Source organism: Podarcis tiliguerta (assembly GCF_965153285.1).
Source record: "Podarcis tiliguerta genome assembly, chromosome: 10".
Classification (NCBI taxonomy): Eukaryota; Metazoa; Chordata; class Lepidosauria; order Squamata; family Lacertidae; genus Podarcis; species Podarcis tiliguerta.
The window spans coordinates 60,012,685-60,033,798 of NC_139543.1; the positions used below are offsets into that span (position 1 = coordinate 60,012,685).

The 21,114-nt window shown below is 45.0% G+C and overlaps 1 protein-coding gene across 28 annotated transcripts in view; it reads left to right on the forward strand.

The window, feature by feature from the left end:
* Positions 1-2,377: 2,377 nt before the first annotated feature.
* PLEKHA5 (pleckstrin homology domain containing A5) overlaps positions 2,378-21,114 on the forward strand; it is a 172,107-nt gene continuing 153,370 nt past the window's right edge. For 25 of the 28 annotated variants that reach the window (XR_014502593.1, XR_014502594.1, XR_014502595.1 and 22 more), the window contains exons 1-3: positions 2,560-2,890; positions 3,198-3,274; positions 13,101-13,158. Coding sequence is in view for 22 of the 28 variants with exons in the window: in XM_083401807.1 (XP_083257933.1) it covers positions 2,799-2,890; positions 3,198-3,274; positions 13,101-13,158 (227 nt within the window). In the remaining 6 variants the exon portion in view is untranslated. Of the gene's footprint in view, positions 2,891-3,197; positions 3,275-13,100; positions 13,159-21,114 lie in introns of all 28 variants that reach the window. The other 3 variants (XM_083401812.1, XM_083401822.1, XM_083401817.1) reach the window with 2 other exon arrangements.

Below are 21,114 nucleotides of genomic sequence, written 5' to 3' on the forward strand. Positions count from 1 at the left end.
TGTGTGTGTAAACAAAATCAAAAACTGCTTCTATAAAATTAATTTTTTATTCTTTATTCAATGTATTTGTCTCATAAAACAAATAGCTCTAGGAGACTTCCACACACACACAGTCTTAAGTTTAACAATAAAACACCAGTGCTCCAAAATCTAACAAAGAAACTGCAATAAGTATTACTATTATTATTATTATTGGTCATCATCATCATCATCAGTTATATTAACTCCTTCCCATGAGGCATCCCAAAGTGATTTACAATATAATAATGCATATAAAAATTTCATATTAGAAAAAGTTGAAGCAATATATAAAAACCATTAAAAATCAATTATTAATAGAAACCCAATTTAAAACAGTAACAGCACATAAATAAAATCAGTTCAAATCCAAGACAGGCGCCAATTGGGATGAAGATTTTAGAAGGCTTGTTGAAAGAGGGACATCTTTAGGGGGCATCGGAAAGACAAGAGACAAGCTACCTTCCTGGTATGCAAGGCCCAATTCCAATCCTGTGGAATGGACCCCCTGGTGGGCTGGAATGTGCAGGATGCCCTCTTCTGCAGAACACAGTGATTGGTTGGGTGTGCAGAGGATGAGGCAATCTCTTGGGTATCTTGGTTCTAAGCTGTACAGGGCTTTGTACACCTGCACCAGTGTGTTGAACCTAGCTTGGTAGCTTAATTGGGACCCAACGCAATTCTTTTAGCAGTGGCATCATATGACAGCAATTGTCCCATGGAGTCCAGCATCCTGTTCCTACAGCGGCCAACCAGATGCCTGTGGGAAGCTCGCAAGCAGCACCAGAGCAGAACTTCCCACCTGCAATTCCCAGCAACTGGTGTTCAGTCCTACATCCTCTGACAGTGGAGGGAGAACATAGCCATTGTGGCTAGTAGCTGAAGAGGAGAGCTGCCCGCCATGTGGGCAGTCCCACAAGTCCATGTCTAGTCACTGTTGGAAACAAGATGCTGGCCTAGACAAACTATGTCCTGCCCAGCAGTGGCGTAGCGTGGGGGGTGCAGGGGGGGCCAGCCGCACCGGGCGCAACATCTGTGGGGGGCGCGCGCTTGCACTCGCAGCTCTCTGCCCCTACCTGGCTCACTCACTCACTCTCACTGCAGTGCTGGCTGTGCGAATCCGATCCGAGCCGCCGGGTCGCCGCCCACTGTGGAGGGGAGGGTGCCAGGCGTGCGGTGCGGTGCGGTGCGGAGAGAGAGCGAGGGACTATCTGGGGGAAAGACAGTGCAGCAGGGGGCGCAAATTACTTGCCTTGCCCCGGGTTAGGGGGTGCAAATTACTTGCCTTGCCCCGGGTGCTGACAACCCACGCTACGCCACTGCTGCCCAGAAGGACTTTTTTTTTTTGGCCATCCTTTATACTGGACAGAAATTTAGGCTCCAAGCCTAGATGCACGGCTTCCTTCTGAGTAGGTATCCACAACATGCACTTAAAGCACATGACTTTCCCCAAAAAATCCTGGGAACTGTAGTTTGCTCCTTGTAAAACTGCGTTTCCCAGCAACCTCCGCTAAGTACGGTCCCCAGGATTTTCTTGGGGAAGCCACATGTTTTGAATGAATGGCATGGATCAGACTGCAACTCTGCCAACGCTTTTTTCGGGTTTATGAGCGCAGGGGTAGGATTGTGCTGTAATCAATCCATCAGATGCTTCCGGCTGGACTTTGATACTGCTCCTAAATCCGTCTGTTTGCCTAGCAGTAATGTTCGCCTTCTCCAGAAACAAGGCACAGCGGCTCCTATATGAGAAATGTTCCCACCTTCCCGGAATGCTGCGCTATCTCTCGCGCGCACATGCAGCACGGTGCTCAACGGTACTTAGTTTTCGCCCCCTCCGGAACCGTGGCAGAGCATCGCAGCCTTTGACGCAAACACCCCCAATGACTCCGCTGCCCATTGACTGCCACCGACTCTCGGGAGGCGGGGGATGGAGAAAGAAAAATCCAAAAAATAAAATAAAAAGGAGGCTAGTATAAATACGACAATTCACTTTCTCACATTTTGCTATGGCTCATTGACTAGCGCCAAAGCGCGTGCATGCTGGGGGGGGGGGTCGACGACACCAGTGTGCGGACGACGTGGCCTCACTTATGTGTAGAGATTGCGCGCGGGTGTGAGTGAAATAGTTAACGATCCCTTAAAAATAAGCATTAAAACACCCACACACACCCCCCACACCCCAAGCCCCTCTTCGCCCTTCCATGAGTTTTTTAAGCAACACGGGAGCGCGTAACTTCCGCTGGTCGCCTATAGGAGGCGCGCTGTTGGGTTTCCCCCTCCCCACTTTAATTTCAAGGCGGGGTTAAAGAATCCACGGTGGGCGGGGCTTCGCGGCGCGCGTTCGCGAGCCACTGAGTCGGCTCCGGAAGGCGGGAGGGAGAAGAGCTGAAGGGGAGAAATCGAGGAGGAGGAGGAGGAGGAGGAGCGTGGCAGGAGAGCTCGGTGCTGATTGGCGGCTGATAAGCCCTCCCTCCCATGGTCTTCTCTCCTCCTCCTCCTCTCTCCCCCCCCCCCCCGCCTTTCCCCAACTGTCTTTTCTCACTCACTCCAAGCTCGCGCCGCCGTCCAGGTGTTTTCGGCTGGCTCGCTCGCGGAGGCGCGCGCGCGGCGGTGGCGGCTGTGTTGACGGCGGCGGAGGCGCGCCGCGCTCCCTCCCTCCCTCCCCCGCCCATTCCCACTGCCTCGCGCTCTTCCCTCCCCGTGCCCGCGCGCGCGCGCCGCTTTCGCCCCGGCTGCTACTGCCGCCGCCGTCGCCGCCGCCTCCTCCGCCGCGCTCGGACATGGCGGCGGACCTGAGCGCGGAGCGGCTGCGCTCGCTGCCCGCCTGCTGGAGCTACGGGATCAGCCGCGGCGGCCGCGTCTTCTTCATCAAGTAAGCGAGCGAGCGAGGCGGGAGCGAAGGCGGAGGGAGCGGTGGCGGCGAGGGACGCGAGGCGGGAAAGGAGGGATGCATGACCCTGAGGGGAAGAAGAAGAAGAAGAGGAGCGGCTCCGGGGCTGCCCGCCTGCCCGGGGTGGGGGCGTCGAAGGCGGCTGTGTGGCGGCGGCGGCGCTGAGGCGACCCGGGGTGGTTCTGAGGGAGGGTCGTCGTGGTCGGCTTTAGGGTCCGGCCGGGGTCGGGTCACCGCCGCGCGCTCCTGCTCCTCCTCTCACGCGCCGCCCTGTGTTTTCTCCCCTTAGCGAGGAAGCGAAAAGCACGACCTGGCTGCACCCGCTGACGGGAGAGGCGGCGATCACCGGGCACCGCCGCAGCCCAGGTAAGGAAAGAAAAAAATACAAAACAGCGCAGCCCGCTCGGAAGCGGCGCTAACCCCACTTTCTCCCTCTCTTTCCCTCTCCCTCTCTGTGTGTCATTCTCTTTCAGCCCCCCCCCCTCCCGTGTCCTCACAAGCCCTCCGTGGAAAAGAGTGTAGAGATATCTTTGCAGGGAAGGTGCAATAGAGTGAGGGGAAAAAAGAAAGAGGTGGAGGTGGGTTTCTCGATTTTCCTCCCCGACTTACCTGCCTAGCCCTTCTTTTCTTGCTCTCCTCTCACACACGGTTTTTCTCCTACGCACAGACACACAGCCCCTCTCTCACACCCTGCTCCTCCTCATGTGCTTAAAACCTTCTTGTGGACTTGAAAGCTGACACTGAGTCACTCTCTGTGGCACTTTCCCCCTCCTTTAAACATTTCGCCTGGAGGTGCTGTCAACTCCTCTCTCCATGTTTTAAAACCCTTCAACTTGGGCGAGGTGGGCTCTTCATACAAAAGCACCACAGTGAATCACCCCAATTCCCCCACGCCTGTAAATCCATCTCTTGTCCTTGGGGGGAAACTTCATGCCACTTCTTGTCCCCCCTCCAAATAGAGCCACCACTGAGTCACACTTGCCACATTTTAATCCCTCCAATTTGTGGGGGGCTTCATATAAAACCACACACACATTTGAGCTTTACCTCACTCAATCCCTTCAATTTGGCATTGCAGACCCTCTTCATATAAGCCTGTCTCTGCTACCTCTTGGACCACAGTTCCGATCTTGACTCAGCCTCTGCCACTGGGTTTTCCTCTACATGTGCTTAAAAAATCACTAAACTTACAGAACGTCTTGGCTCAGTTTTCTTCTTGCTTCCAACCATAATCCAGTTTGACTTGTCTGTACCCCTCATTAACTTTACTTAACCTTTTTTCTTTTTTTGCTGTTGACTGGAGCTTTTGTCCTCACCTTCCTTGGGGAGGGGCAAAATGACAACTCATGCTCAGTGATCACTCATCTCCCCTCCCCCTTTCTTTCATAGGCCCTTGTCTGTCTCCCTGTAACCCATCTCTTTGCTCAACTGCTTCCCCATCTAATTACTCCAATTATTTGCTACATGTTTCCAAAGTAGAGAGAGAATTCTCTTTCACCAAAATGCTTTGGCTTCACATTCAAATTCAGGCGACAAGCCTGGTACTAATAATTTGTTCTTCTTCCTCCACAAAAAACTCCTGACCCACCCTTGAAAGGCACTATTTTGTGCTTCAAAATCTCTTAACTCCCTTCCTCCCTTTTCAATGACCACTTGAAAGTAGTGTACAGGTATACTATCCCACACCCTTTAATCAAAAACTAAAACCAGCTGTGCCCCCTTTCTCCAAGTACCTGCCATTTCAATCTTTTGTGTTTTCACAGCATCTTTTGAGTTAGTTGTCTCTGACCCTTCACTTCCTACACATTATCCTACTGGCCTACTATAACTTTCCTTCCAATGAGCCTCATAGTCTGCATTCTCAAAACTAACTGATCTCTCAGTTGTTTCCTGCCACCCCCTCCCCATGGGCCCTCTGTCTCTTCAATGACACTTCCTTAATTCCTAAATCTTCTGTTGATAGCCTCTAGTCTAGGAAGTAAGGAGTGCACACTTCAGGCTAACTTTGTTTGAAGCTGGTCTATAGTGTGACTGCAAAGTACAGATTTCACATCTAATGTGAAAATGACTGTCTTCTGCTTTTCTGGCTTGGATGAACACCTGGCTTGGTGGGAAATGACACACAAGAGGCTCAAATGCCCTTAAGGGAAATGTGTGACACTCGTCAATAATTTTAACTCCCGCAACTCTACTTTCCCTAAGAACTGACACATAAACATCGTCTTTGTCTGGCTCACCTCTATTACCGTACTGTCATGCCATCCTAGTTAATTAAATTGCACTGATTCACAATACCAATTAACCCTTAATCTCACCCACCCCTAACTAGGCAGCTTTCTTTGCCTTATTTCCCATTGGCCTTCCAGTCCTTCATTATATTTGTACTCCTAAGCAGTATTTATTCTCAGATGTCCAGTTTACTAATTGCCTTATTCACGCCCCCCCCCCCAAATTATATCTTCTTCGCTGACTTGTTAGCCATTGGCTATCCCTTACTGTTATTATCCTCATCTGTCATTCTGCTGTGCAAATTCTCTTTAGTAACCAACCCCATAATCCTTCTCTCTTCTTTGGGAGACTAAACCCACACTAATCTTTTCCCACTTGGCTCCTGGATTTCAGCTTCTGAATTGCTATCCCTGCCCTTGCTCAGCTAACCTCACATCTGTTTTCTTATCAACTTAGTTGTGTTCCTCCAAAATCTAGCTACTACTCTGCTAAGCTGCAGAGAAATCGGCAGCTCTCTAAATGCATCTTCTTCAGTGGCCGCATCTCCACCCACTGGACAAGCTTTCTGAACTGCTTTAAGATCTTCAACATAGCCAGATGAAACTTTAGCAAGAAGCTGTTTCTCCCTTGTCTTGCTTCTTGAATCTATTCCTACTTCCTTTGTGCTGCCCTATTCTGTTCTGCAAGTAGATAAAACAAATATTCTCCTGTGTGAGTGTCTGAGGGCCCTGCTCCTTCCTGCCACTTACCATCTGGCCTGGGGCGGGGCCTGAAGCCTCACAAGGACTGCTGCTGCGCTCTGCTGCCCAGGAGGATTCTCCTGTGTGGGTGTCTGAGGGCCCTGCTCCTCCCTGCCATTCACCATCTGGCCCGGGGCGGGGCCTGAAGCCTCACAAGGACTGCTGCTGCGCTCTGCTGCCCAGGAGGACTCTTCTGCGTGAGTGTCTGAGGGCCCTGCTCCTTCCTGCCACTCACCATCTGGCCCGGGGCGGGGCCTCACAGGCCTCACAGGGACGATTGCTGTCACTGCTGCTGCGGCCCAGGGGGTTCCAGAGTGGCGCAGAGCTTTTTTTAAAATGTTTTAAATTTTTCCTTGTCCTTTTTATTTAATTTTTTTTGTATATGCGGGGACGTGGATGGGGGTGGGATGGATGTTTAGTTGGGAATTTGTTTGTTTTTAACGGATTTGTAATTTTTATAGTTTTCTATTTGTATTGTTTTTTGTTTTCTGGGGTCTTTTGTTTTGTATTTATTGTTTTAAGGTCTTATTTTGTTCTTAAGGGGAGGGGTCAGGGCTGCCGGGGAGTGGGTCCCAGCCAACAAAATGGCTGGGGCATGTTCCACAGAGGGGGATGCGCTGGGACAACCGATCTCAGTGATCACGGGTAGGAGGAGGAGTTACGCTAAGACCAGACCTTGTCATTACAGAGGAGGCAGGTTTAGTCGTTGTCTGAGGACTATCCCTGCCTCCGGGTCTGGTCCTGACCGGACGGATACTAGAATCAGCAAGGGATACCCACATGACCTGAAGGTGCTGCTGTGCAATGCCAGGTCAATGATTCATAAAACCACTGCAATCCATGACTTGATCATGGATGGAGGATTTGACCTGGCATGTGTAACAGAGACTTGGTTGGATGAAGCAGATGGGCCTGTTCTTGCCGCTGCTTGTCCACCAGGTTTCTCTTACGCACAGCAACCCAGGCCTTGTGGGCGGGGAGGGGGGGTTGCAGTGATTTTTAGGAAGTCATTAGCTTGCACCAGGCGTCCTATTGGGAAGACCCAGTTTTCTGAGTGCATGTTCTGGAAGTTGGGCAATAGGGGCAGTACAGGATTCCTTCTGGTGTACCGACCTCCCCGCTGCACCAAGGATTCCCTGCCCGAGCTGCTTCAGGTCGTGGCGGATGTCCTCCTGGAGACACCTAGTTTGGTTGTCCTAGGGGATTTTAATATCCATGCCGACACGACCTTACAAGGGGCCGCTCGGGACTTCGTGGAAAGCATGGCCTCCATGGGGCTGTCCCTGAATAAGTTTGGCCCAACCCATAGCCGCGGACATGCCTTGGACCTGGTGTTTACCTCAATGGATGTTGGTGATCTGACACTAAGTAAAAGCGAAACAAAAGAAGTGCCATGGTCAGATCACTTCCTGGTGCAACTTGACTTCTCCGCGACCCTTCCCCTCTGCAGGGAGGTGGGACCGATTCGGATGGTCCGCCCCCGCCACTTAATGGATCCAAATGGTTTCCAGAGAGTGGTAGGGGATGCTTTATCCCATGTTGATGGCCTTTCAGTTGATTCCCTGGTGGCCCGCTGGAATGTGGAGTTAACCAGGGCTATTGACTGTTTGGCTCCGAAGCGCCCTCTCCGATTGCATGGAGCCCGGACAGCCCCGTGGTTTTCCACGGATCTGAGGGCAATGAAACAATCGTTGAGACGGCTAGAGCGCCGGTGGCGGAGGACCCATTCTGAAGCTGACCGGACACAGGTTAGAGCTCAATGTCGAGCCTACCAAGTGGCAGTAGCGACGGCGAAGAAGACTTTCTTCACCGCCTCTATTGCATCTGCAGAAAACAGCAGCAGGAGACTTTTTCAGGTGGTCCGCAATCTAGCGGAACCACCTGCTACATCGGGGCCCAGTACGGGCCACATGATCTCCTGCAATGATTTTGCAAAGTTTTTTGCAGATAAAGTCGCTCAGATTCGGGAAGAGGTCGATGCCACCGTGGGAGCAGGGCCGGGGCGGGAGAGTGCTAGAGTCCTGTCTAGTCAAATTGCGTGGGATCAATTCCAATCTGTTACCTCCGAGGATGTGGACAGGCTGCTTGGACGAGTGAAACCAACCACCTGTCTCCTTGATCCTTGCCCATCCTGGCTTATAAAAGCTAGCTGGGAAGGGCTGGGCGATGGGCTTCGTGGGGTGGTGAATGCTTCCCTCCGTGAGGGAGTCTTCCCAGACCCGCTGAAAGAGGCGGTTATTAAACCGCTTCTTAAAAAACCATCTTTAGATGCGGCCACGATGGCCAACTATCGCCCAGTCTCAAATCTTCCATTCTTGGGCAAGGTGATTGAGCGAGTGGTGGCTGAACAACTCCAGGCACGCCTGGAAGAAGCGGACCATTTGGATCCCTTCCAGTCGGGATTCAGGCCTCATCACGGGACTGAAACTGCCTTGGTCGCACTGGTTGATGATCTCCGGCGGGCTAGGGACAAAGGTGAGAGCTGTTTCCTAGTTCTGCTGGATCTCTCAGCGGCGTTTGATACCATCGACCATAACATCCTTCTGGACCGTCTTGAGGGGCTGGGAGCTGGGGGTACTGTCATACAGTGGTTCCGCTCCTTCCTCCTGGGCCGTGTTCAGAAAGTTGTGGTGGGGGATGAGTGTTCAGACCCCTGGGCTCTCACTTGTGGGGTGCCTCAGGGTTCTGTCCTCTCCCCCATGCTTTTTAACATCTATATGCAGCCGCTGGGAGAGATCATCAGGAGGTTTGGGCTGGGTGTTCATCAGTATGCGGATGATACCCAGCTCTACCTCTCTTTCAAATCAGAACCAGTGAAGGCGGTGACGGTCCTGTGTGAGTGTCTGGAGGCAGTTGGAGGATGGATGGCGGCAAACAGATTGAGATTGAATCCTGACAAGACAGAAGTACTGTTTCTGGGGGACAGGAGGCGGGCAGGTGTGGAGGATTTCCTGGTCCTGAATGGGGTAACTGTGCCCCTGAAGGACCAGGTGCGCAGCCTGGGAGTCATTTTGGACTCACAGCTGTCCATGGAGGCACAGGTTAAATCCGTGTCCAGGGCAGCTGTGTACCAGCTCCATCTGGTACGTAGGCTGAGACCCTATCTGCCCGCGGACTGCCTTGCCAGAGTGGTGCATGCTCTGGTTATCTCCCGCTTGGACTACTGCAATGCGCTCTACGTGGGGCTACCTTTGAAGGTGACCCGGAAACTACAACTAATCCAGAATGCAGCGGCCAGACTGGTGACTGGGAGCAGCCGCCGAGACCATATAACACCGGTCTTGAAAGACCTACATTGGCTCCCAGTACGTTTCCGAGCACAATTCAAAGTGTTGGTGCTGACCTTTAAAGCCCTAAACGGCCTCGGTCCAGTATACCTGAAGGAGCGTCTCCACCCCCATCGCTCTACCCGGACACTGAGGTCCAGCACCGAGGGCCTTCTGGCGGTTCCCTCACTGCGAGAAGCCAAGTTACAGGGAACCAGGCAGAGGGCCTTCTCGGTAGTGGCACCCTCCCTGTGGAACGCCCTCCCACCAGATGTCAAAGAGAACAACAACTACCAGACTTTTAGAAGACATCTGAAGGCAGCCCTGTTTAGGGAAGCTTTTAATGTTTGATGTATCACAGTATTTTAATATTCTTTTGGAAGCCGCCCAGAGTGGCTGGGGAAACCCGGCCAGATGGGCGGGGTATAAATAATAAATTATTATTATTATTATTATTATTATATAGACATTTATAAACACTTTGTGCAGTATGGCTATAGGGAAATGTTTATTTTCCTCAATTAAGGGACAGTTAATTATTCAGTATGATCCTGTGACAGTTGCCTAGCCATTCAGGGTATCTGAATGCATTGTAGGCTAATGGGAAGGAAATCACATTTAACCAACAGCACTCAAGTGCAGGTTGAATAATGAATCTGTCTGCAATGGTGAAATGTTCTCTGCAGTTAAAGTGTTACAAAAGTCTGCTATCAAAAATGAAATAATTGTACAAGCTTTCGGTTGTCTTGGTTGATGTATACTGGTACATGCTCTTCTACTTTTTTGTCTGCCTTTTATATTATAACTGCTGTGCTTCTTGAAAGTAGCTCACAGCCAATGGATTCCTCTTCTATACTCTCTTGCGGTCGCACAGTCTGTATGCTTAAAGCTTCCTCCCTGAGCAGAACACAAAATCACCTGCTCATAGCTTTTCAGCATCATGATCTCTAGAGCTTGGCATCTAATGATGACTGCTTTGTGAAATTCATAGATAGCACTCAAGTGCATTCACCTAGAAACATTCCCTCTCAATCTAGGATAAGAGAGTGGGTGGGGAATGGTGGGACTGAGAAAGTGGGGGCAGGAGCTTGAGGAATAACTGGGGAGGAGAGGAAGGTAGAATTTGTCTCCTTTGCCATTTGTTTCTCTGGAGAAGAGTAGCAGCAGAAAGAGGGGTTGGCTGGAAAAGGGATTTAAAGCAAAGCTTCTTGCTTTGCTACCTGCTGGCACAGTACACTGGCTGTTGAGAGGTGGGTATTTAGAAATGCAGTTTTTGTTTTTCATTGGTGTAAATACCTGTTGTAGGGAAAAAGGAAAGAGCAGGCAGCCTGGAGATGTTCAGTTGGCACCTCATGTTTGCATGTTTCTTATTCACACATTACATTGCTCTTTTGTCTTTACTGCATGTGACCTGGGAGAAATTTTGGAGGAGAGGTTCTTGTGTTCTGTTTATCACCCTTCCTAGTCGTATCTGTGAGGAATGTCTTAGAAGAGTTTATTTGGAGGTCAATGTTGAATGTAGTTGCATTTCACACTTGGCATTCATTAAGTGATGTATGTTCTCCCACTGTGTTTAAGCTTTTTCTCTCTGATCACATTTTGAATATATTCTGTTTCCACCATGCACATTGTTACTCTGCTTCATCAATTTGCCAGTTATGCCAAAACATGTTAGCAACTTCCATGAAAAGTCAGGTTTTTTTGTTGGCTTAAAAATATTTTTAGGTAATGAACCAAACTTATTTTTTGGCAAATGGAATGCTTCATACTGCTGGCATGGTGAATTCCGAACAGTCTTATGATAATATTTGGATAACTGATCGTACTAATATACCAACCAGACCTGCTGTTCTTTTTCTTACGTGGGAATGAATGTGGAAAGCTTTTTTACTCTAGCTTGTGTAATATTCCCTGATACAAGTTTGCTGTAACTACTGCTTGAAATGCCTCATATTGGCATAAAATATTTCTCCAAAAGATTGTATCTGCTATAAACATTTTGGTTACTAGACTGGTGTTGTTCTGTTTCATGCTATGTACTGCAGCTCAAAAAAGACAGGTGTTACGTATTGCAATAAGCAAAGCCAGATGTATTAAGACAACAAAGGAAAATACAGTACTCTTGGTTAAGTGATTGTTTTAGGTAGTGAAGCTTGTGATTAAAAAAGCATACTGTTTTAGTAGTCTAGTTTTTTTCTCTGGTTTTGCATTTTTCTAGTGGAAGAAGAGGACAAGCTTTGATTTTGATTCCTCTTCTTAAAAGAGCCTTTAGTGATTGATGCTCCATTGCCGACTAGAGAGAAACACCATATTTCTCTTCCTCTGCCACTGGATTAGTAGTGAGAATAAATTCTCTATAGTATTGTCTGGCCTATGAATACTTGCAAGCTCAACTTGAAGATATGGCAAGATGATGTAACTATGCTGTCATAACAAATAGCTTCTGTTGTGATTCTTACCCAGCTACTATTTTGGAAGTTCGTGACTTAGAGTGCAATCTTGTTCTTAGAGTGACTTGTGTTCAAATATGTTACAGCTTATAAAGTTACACGACTACAAGTAGTGTCTAAAGTAATATGTGCATCTAAACTAGTACTGATGTATGTTACTGATGCTAGACCAAACTCCATGTGGTGGAATATAAGACAAAGTCTAATAAACAAATAGTTTCAGGAATATTTGTCTAAGAGCTCAATCCAAGCACAACATCTGTTGGGATGGGTGAATTAGGATCCAGTGGATCTTATTCTCAGCCAGACTATGCAGGTGTAAGTCCCTCACCCTAGCCCACCCAGATCTAAGCTGGTTGATCCAAAACCAGTGTATTTTACACTAGGGATGCAGGTGGTGCTGTGGTCTAAACCACTGAGCCTCTTGGGTTTGCTGATCAGAAGGTTGGCGGTTTGAATCTGTGCAATGGGGTGAGCTCCCATTGCTTTGTCCCAGCTTCTGCCAACCTAGCAGTTCAAAAGCATGTCAGTGCAAGTAGATAAATAGGTACCGCTGCGGCGGGAAGGTAAATGGCGTTTCCGTGTGCTCTGGTTTCCATCACAGTGTTCCGTTGTGCCAGAAGCGGTTTAGTCATGCTGGCCACATGACCTGGAAAGATGTCTGTGGACAAACGCCCGGCTCCCTTGGCCTGAAAGCAAGATGAGCATTTGCCTTTGACTGGACTTAACCGTCCAGGGGTCTTTTACCTTACCTTACTTTACACTAGCATAAACCCTGAAAAATTAGCATGCTGGAAGAGTGATGTGGGTGGAACTAGGTGGGGAGAGGTATAAATTAGATCCTAACTATGTTCAGCTGTGTCATATGACCTGTAAGCCAGTGGAATTTACACCAGCAAAACGGTGGTACAGTCATACCTCGGGTTAAAGTAGCTTTGGGTTGAGCGTTTTCGTGTTGCGCTCTGAGGCTACCCAAAAGTAACAGAACGATCAAAATGATGTCATGCGCAGATGTGGCAAATTGCGACCCGCACACGCGCAGACGCGGGTTGCGTCTGCTTCAGGATGTGAACGGGGCTCCGGAACGGATCCTGTTTGCATCCAGAGGTACCACTGTATATATCAAATTCGATTTTAAAGACTTGTTTTCCCTCTGTCATATTAAAGCTGGCTCAGTTAGCAGTGGCCCCACTTCTGAGTTTGGATCTAACATACTTTATGTGGGTGTAAAGCAGAATGGCTTCCCCATACTTAGGATTGCTCTGTAAAATGACAATCCTGAGGATATATGTGAGAGAGTAAGTTGCAGTGAACTGATTGAGACACCAAGAGTGAGCTTAGAATTGTGCTTCATCATTTTTTCTTGGTATCATTTCAATCTTATTGGCTGTTGTTTGGAATTTCCACCACTAGTAAGTGTACAGATAAAAGCATAGATTAAAAATGCACTTGGTTACATTCAACTGGTTCTGTCATGTGATCAAATGCTCTTTTTATTGCTTCTTAGACCTACCCACAGGCTGGGAAGAGGCCTATACATTTGAAGGTGCAAGATACTACATAAAGTAAGTAAAATTCTACATTTAAATACATTATGTAATATGCTGCTGAATCTCCGTATGGTCATATGTCCTCTTATGGAATTATATGCTGTGCACATTGAGAGTAGTGAAATGGCTATATGCATATGTGAAAGTATCCTGTAGAATGGGATTTTGGAATGTTAATGGCATAATTGTATGATAAAATATTTCAATGAGGGTAGACTGGCATTTGTGACATCGTGTTTTTTTATTTTTGCAGTGCTCCTCTGAGGTAGAGTAGACTGTGAAATAGCAACTTGTCCGAGGCCACTTATGCATGCATCTCATGTTCGTAATGCTCCATAGCTGTGTGGGAACCTGATTTCACATCAAAACTTAACACTCTCACTCCTACATACCACTTAGATCATTACTCCACTTTTAAATATATTAACATATATTGCTTACACCAAGCCATGCTTAATTCTATTTTAAACTTTCAATTTGCCAGAGGTTTCATTGTCTTTTGTTGTGATTTCTACAGCTGGGGCCCTAGCTTTCAGGGATTTATAATGTTTAAAGTATTTTTAATATTCTAGACGAAAGTTGTACCCCCAAACAAAGCTAGCCTTCAAAAAAAGACAGGATAATTGTGTGGTTACTATGCGGTCGTGTTATGCTTCAGTAAACTGTGTTGAAAAATATTGGGTTGAACCCAAAAGTGTCTTCTGCTTGCAGAAGGTATCTGCTGTTCACAAAAGTGCTGTTTTTAAATATTTCATTGGAAAGATGTACAAGAAAAAAGAAACTTTATCCAAATATGTTCTTACACAAGCAGAAGCATGAGACCCATCATAGACCTTCCTATTATCACAGTTGGAACATGTTTCCCTTCCACTCACAGTTCAGTGTTTAACATCTGCTGCAGCAGAAAGATTTCCTTGCTACCAAAACCGTATTCAAAAGCATTTGGAGTTTTAGGGGGCTTTAAATCTTGTCTGGCTTAATTTGATCTACACCTCGCATTTTACAGCATGCCTCCAAGTGATAAAGTTTTTCCCACGGATCATTATATGTTTTGAGTTGTTCAGTTGGTTTGATGGGTAATATAGCTAGATATTTATGGATGAGGAAATACTTTAAAATCCCTGTCCTTGTCTGTTGCTTGTCTTAGCTCTTTAGTATGCTGCACACGTTCAAGCTACGCCTTGACCAATTTTCTAGAGCCATTTCAATTGACATTTAACCCCAGATTTGGCATGGAAAATGGTTTGGAATGATGACCTGTGTCAGGAGAGACGTGGGGCCCTGTTAATTCTCCTTAATCTCTCAGTAGCTTTCGATACCACTGGCCATGGTATCCTTCTGGAGTGGCTACCTGAGTTGGGGTGAACGGCAGCACTTTGCTGTGGTTCCAGATCAACTCGGATGGTTGTTTCCACAGGCTAATGCTTGGGGAGTGCTGTTCAGGCCCAGGGAGCCTTCATTGTGTGTTTCTGCAGGGTTAGGTTTTATCTTGTATGCGATTTAACAGCTATACGAAACCGCTTAGTGGAGTCATCTGGAGTCCTGGAGTACATTGTCAGCAAGATAGTCTGAGTGCATGACATCAGCCCTGGCCCGACTTCCATTGGCTACCAGTTAGTTTCTGGGCCCAATTCAGAATGCTGGTGTTGAGCTTTAAATCCTTCTCTCCATATGAACCAACTTGGACCTTGTGATTGTTATCTGAGGCCCTTCTTCATGTGCCCCTTCTTTGGGATGTCTAGATAGTGGCAGCATGAGAACAGGCCATTTCTGTGGTGGCTCCCTGCTTGTGGAATGTCACTTCCAGAGAAGCTTCCCTGGTGCCATCATTACATAGCTTTCTCTGCTACATTTGCATTTCTTTCTTTTTTTTGCCAGACCTTTGGCTCTTATTAATCTGTGGCTTTCTTCTGGAATGTTTGTTTCCTGCCCCCCCCCTTTTAAAAAAAAGATTGTATTGTAGATTGTTATTTGTTTTTCTTTCATGTCTGTTTAAATTTAAGTTGCTTTCAATTACCTTAGTAAAGAAAGCATGCAATAATTTTTAATAACAACAATAACAATGATAATGCTGCATGTTGCCTTCTTTCACCATGGGGAGACAGGCTTGCAATAATAGCAGAGAACAGGTCTTGTGAGGACTCTGGGAAAAGATTCTGTGTGGTTTTCAGTTTTACCACCTTGGTTGGGAAGAAACATCCATTAAATTTGACTTGAAGACTGTGGCTCAGTGCAGGGCACATGCTTTGCATGCAGAAGGTCCCATGTTCAATTTTTGGCATCTCCACGTAGGATTGGGAAGAGACTGCCTATTGACTGACAGGAGTTCGAGGTTTTCAGTGTAGATGGTATTGAACTAGAGTGACCAGTGGTCTGACTTAGAGTAGAACAGCTTCTTATGTTTTTTATTTATTAAAAAAAATATTTATGACTGGGAAGATGAGGTAAGAAGCTATAAATGTTCAGCTTTTGTGTCAAGTCTTGCGTGGAAGATAGTATTTGCAAAGCCTTGGGGTAAATCATAGCTAGCATGCATTCATGTAGTACCACTAATATCGTTAACTTTACAATGATTGAGTGCCACAGAGGCTGCAATTCTAACATTCATATGTTTGAACCATTGAAATCCATGGAGCTTATCTTGAAGTAATGCTTGCAGGATTGGAGTACTGTGCATAAAAGTCATTTTGTAGTCGAGACTCTCTCACTTTCTCTTGAGAGTTAGATGTTCCAAACCATATTTGAGTGCTTACTAATTTCTGCCTTCGTTGTGACACCAGGAGAGAGGAAGTGATATTCCTTCAAGGCAGTTTTAAACATGTTTCTAAAGGTCTTCTAATGGTTAAAATGCAGGGTTACATGTTTAAGTACCTGAGTCTGGTTCTCATTGCTATTCTGTCCTTTTCCCTGTATCTTAACAAGTGTGGGCTTGGCAAGAGAATAGTTTTTTTCAACAATGCAAATGTAATCTGAGGCTGTAGTCCTCTGCACGATTACAATTTCCAATGGTGTGACTTGCATTTGAGTAAATATGCATAGGATTGTGCTGTAAATTACAGAATGCATCCTATCTTCTCCTATTTATAGTTATGTTATTAACAAACACTCCTGTTTTCCTATATGCACTGTTCTACTTCTGTACAGTTCTTATATGATGTAAAGCTTTAGCATCAACCATGGTATCCGTCTGGTGTGGCTGTCTAAGTAAGGGGTGGCTGGCATATCTTTGCAATGGTTCAGGTGGCATGGAGTACCTTCCATCAGCTTGGGCGGGTGGCCCAGTTGTGCCCCTATCTGGACAGGGATAACTTAACTTCTGTTGTCTATGCTCTAGTACTCTCGAGATTAGATTACCGTAATGTGTTAAATGTAGGGCTGCCTCTGAAGACTGTTTGGAAACTTTAGTTGGTGCAAACATCAGTGGTTAGGCTGCTCACTGCGACAAGGCAGTTTGAGCATATTGCACCAATTCTGGCCTGACTGCACTGACTGTCAGTTAGTTTCTGGGCCCAATTCAAAGTGCTGGTTTTGACCTATAAAGCCTTAAACAGCTCAGGTATGCAATGCTCAAAGGACTGCCTCTCACCGTATTAATCAACCCCATATGAGGCTCACTTGGTGCCTTTGTTACATATCTTTAGGCACCAGGCAAAAACATTTCTCTATAACTAGGCCTTTAGCTGATTAACCTTCTATGGCCTTTAAATGTATTTGTGGGAGGGAGGCTATTGGTTTGTTTTTGTTTTATTATGTATTTTGTGTTCTCATTTTGTATTTTTATGTTGTGAACTGTCGTGTGATCTTTGGATGAAGGGCGGTATACAAATTTAATTTTAAAAAGTGCTTTTACTGCTGAAAATAATTTTTTTTAATCATTTCATCTTACAGCTTTTGTGGCATGTTAAGTACAGGATGTTATCAGAACTGCTAATTGAAAGTCGTGTTGCTGATAGTACTTGAACATCAACTTGTTCTGTTGTCACTGAAATAATTATCTAAATATTGTTCCAAAGCTCAGAAAAGCATATGTTCCCCTTCTCTACAGCACTCTTGGCAAACATGGGAATAGGGTTCTGTATGAATCTGCCTGAAAAATATGCATGTTTTGGAGAGTGCATTGTGTTTGCAATATACTATTGCCATATGAATAGCAAAACTTCACTACTGTACCACGTTAGGCTGACAGTTTATCCACTTTTGTTGGTGACATGTTCTTCATAGGCAGGTGCAAGAATGTTCTAATAGCTGGATTCGAGATAATATCTCTCGACAAGAGCTCCCCTTAATCCTTACTAGTTGAAGATTGATTTTTGCTCTGCAGCATGAATAATCAGATTCTTTATTAAATTGTAAGGGCACTTCTATGGTTTATCAAAGATGGAAGTTTACACTGGCATTAACTAATTGGGATCCTTTTCTCTCCAAGCAGCAATCTAAATGTGGCCTGATTTTTACTGTTATATAGCAATGATGACAGCTTCTCCCCCTTCCCAAGCTACACTATTCTGGATCTCAGGCCATACTACTTTCCACATATGTTGTCCACTGTACTGGGACTTAACACTTTCCACGTATATTTTCCATGAGGCATGAATAATTTGGTTAACGTTCCAACTATGAAAGTTGCATAGGTACAGCTTGTTATGGGGGCTCATATTACTTAACTATTTTAGATACGAAAAGGGTAAGATTCTGAACCAGGCCTTCCACCCTGCTCAGCAACTTCCTAGACCCACAACCACAAAAGCAGACAAGGGCCTTCCAGGGACTCTGCCCATGACATGCCTCCTATCCTGCCCCCTGCAACATATGCAGGGATCCCAGCCTTATAACCCTGGAAGGGACCCTATGCAAAACTATGGCCAAGGGGAAAATACATGCTCACAAACTCACTCATGTACTTCATCTTCCCTGACAAAAAAGATTCTTTGGATTTCTGACTTAGAATACATGCCAATTATTGGATCATTTGTCTGTGGAAAAGCTTCAGAAAAAATACCAATGAACTAAAGCATCAGTCGTCTTAAATCCAGGGAGGCCTTCAAGCCATTTTGGCTTGATGTGAAGTAAACACTTATTAAAAATAGATCATTTGAATCAGAATGCACTCATAGAGCTGAACATAGCTAGTCAAATGTTCATGTATTGAATATTTCAGTGTTGTTCAGCATTTGGGAAGGGGACATTGCACTGCTGGCAAGTTTCTGTGAAAAGGTTATTCACGTGAGCAGTGCCAGAGGAAGGAGATTCCACATATGTGTACCTTCTTGGAAAGGTACTGGAAGGATGATGGAGCACATGGGTAAGAATATTGTTCCCATTTGTGCTCTGTAGGCATTTTCCTATCCATCATGTTCATAGCTTAGCTTGAGAAAGCTGGGGGGTGGTGTGGCAGTTTTAATGATGGGGCAGCGGTAGTATTATATAAGAGGGACCCCTTTTGCTTGCCACTCTGTGCCTTCCAAAAACTCTACAATTGCCCTCCTTCAAAACGTAGTGATGAGCAATTTGCCGTTAGCCATATAAGTAGTCTAGCTTTCTACAAACTACTGTATTTTCAACGTATCTAAGCCTATGATATTCTTATTGGGGATATAATTAAATACAATAGGCCCTTTCATTCTAAAGTTATTTTTTAGTTTAAATTCATTTATTGGATATGTTTGCTAATAGAACTGTTCACTGCTTTCCTACATGCATTCATTGAATATTTTTCCCCCTCTGGTTGTAATTGTAGCCCATTAGAGGGCTATATGAAAATGTGTGTAAGATTAGGAAACCTGATGACAATATTAAGTATAATTTCAACATGCTGGTTGAATGTGAATATTTAATGATTTTGCTTTCAGTGTACATAATACGTTATGCTCATCCATGTTTGAAATCAAGCCTTTGAAAATGTTTTTTGGTGATGCATCTAATAAGTTCTTGGTGTGCTTAATGGGTGTGTTGCTGAGAGTGGTATTGTACTTTTATGGCTTTGATTCAGTAAAACATGCTAGATAATTGAGGTTTTGAGAAAATGAACGTCAAGTATGATTATTTTTTTTGATTTTTTTTGCAGATATTGGATAAGTGTTTCAAATTATATGTCGACATTTTGACTCGTTTAAGAGGCTATGATTATTCATTGGGCAATTGTTATCCATATTCTTATCTGTTTTCTTCTTGGAGTTTGGTTCTGTGCTAATTACAAATGGGACTTGAGCTCCAAAACACAGACTGGTAAATAGAGTTCTGTTTGCTTTGGGTAATAAGGTTTTGTCTGAAGGTTGTGATAGCATTTTGTGTTTAATGAGCTTAGTGAAGGATTTCAAATTTTATTGTAACTTGGATTAGAAGAAGAATATAAATACTGCAATTCAATAATATGGGTTAAAAGAAAAATCTCCTGCAAAGCCTTAAAGACCAAAACAATAGTATTGGAGACTTAAACATTTTTATTTACAAGATGCTTAAAAAAAAAATCTTGCGCAAACACACACACACATTCCCTGCAAGGAAACAGATGTTAATTGGCAACAGTGAAGGTCAGACAGAACATGAGTGTTACATTCATGAAAATCTTTGTTTCTAACTTGTCAGTCTTTTAGCAACCATAAATGACAGGGAGTTTGCAAACCTTGGTTTCATTGGCTTACCTCAATAGTTCATAGCCCTTTTTTCCTTGTTATCATTTTATTTTTCACGGACATTGATGCTCTGTATAGAAAACATGTATCTTGAACCAATTGTATTTAGTTGTGTTTTGGGGTTAACCCCAAATCTTGGGTGATGTGTTTGTAGCATTTTCTCTGTGTGATGAGGGTTTTTGTCCCACAAAACTGTACCAGACAGTGTTCCTACATTAAGCTTTTCTCTTAAGGACATGATTTCCCTGTGGGACACATGTTGTAGCCAGAAAGGAAGAATTGTGGGGAGTGGCAAGTTGGCAGAATAGTGTTAGGGTGTCTACCATTTCCCCCCCTGAGCACCATTTTTGTAGAGGGCACACGAATATTTTTTTGCTGCTTGTAATCGGTCTATGGGTGGGAGAATTGCAGTTACACTGTGGCTATGTGACTGCAATTGCTATGAAAATAGGCTTTTGGTAAATTTGACAGGTGTTATAATACAAAATCTTCCTAGTCTGGCAATACTGCATTTCGAATCATGATCTACTCTCATTTATAATAATATTGAAAAGGTTTCATTGAAGTTGTGGTTTTAACTCTTGCATTGACTTCAGACTTAAAATGCTTCATCTATAGTGGGCTGAGATCTCGGCTGAGCTTTCAGGTTGCTATATTGTCCCACAATTCCCTTCTTGAGTTCAAGGAAAGTGAACTGTCTGGAATGACTTTTGCATGCCTGGCACCATATATATAGAGTTTGGGAACATAATTAACCTGTCTCTTGTGGTTGAGTTGCAGCATATGGTGGAGCAGGTGGCACTAGAGCCATAGTGTCATCATAATGATATTTCTTCTGTATTTTAACTTGTATGCTGTTCTGGGTTCTCGTTTTTCAACTTATTACTGCCCTGAACAAATACATAAACAAATTTCCCATCCTGATCACTCTCATGGTGGCATATGTTGTTCCACAAAGGGGAAAGAGGTCAGACATTCTGAGAAATGCTGAAAAGTTCGTTGGCACGTCAAAGAAAAATAAAGATGAAGTAAGTATAAAGGGATTGGGGATGAAGACATGACTTTTGATGGATGCAATAATAGAATAATGAATGGTATAGTTTTTGTAAAATATGCACGGATTTATGATATGTAAAATGAACCATGGAAAGAAAAGAAGGGAAGTCATTGATATCTTAAGGATGTAAAATGAGTATTTTAAATTGTAAAACAGAAAATTCAATAAAAATTCAATAAAAAAGACATGGCTTTACCCTACTCCTACCTTGGGGTATAGGGTTTATAGGACAGGGTTTATAGTTGGAGATGTTGTATAAATTGGGATGAAGAGTCAAACCCC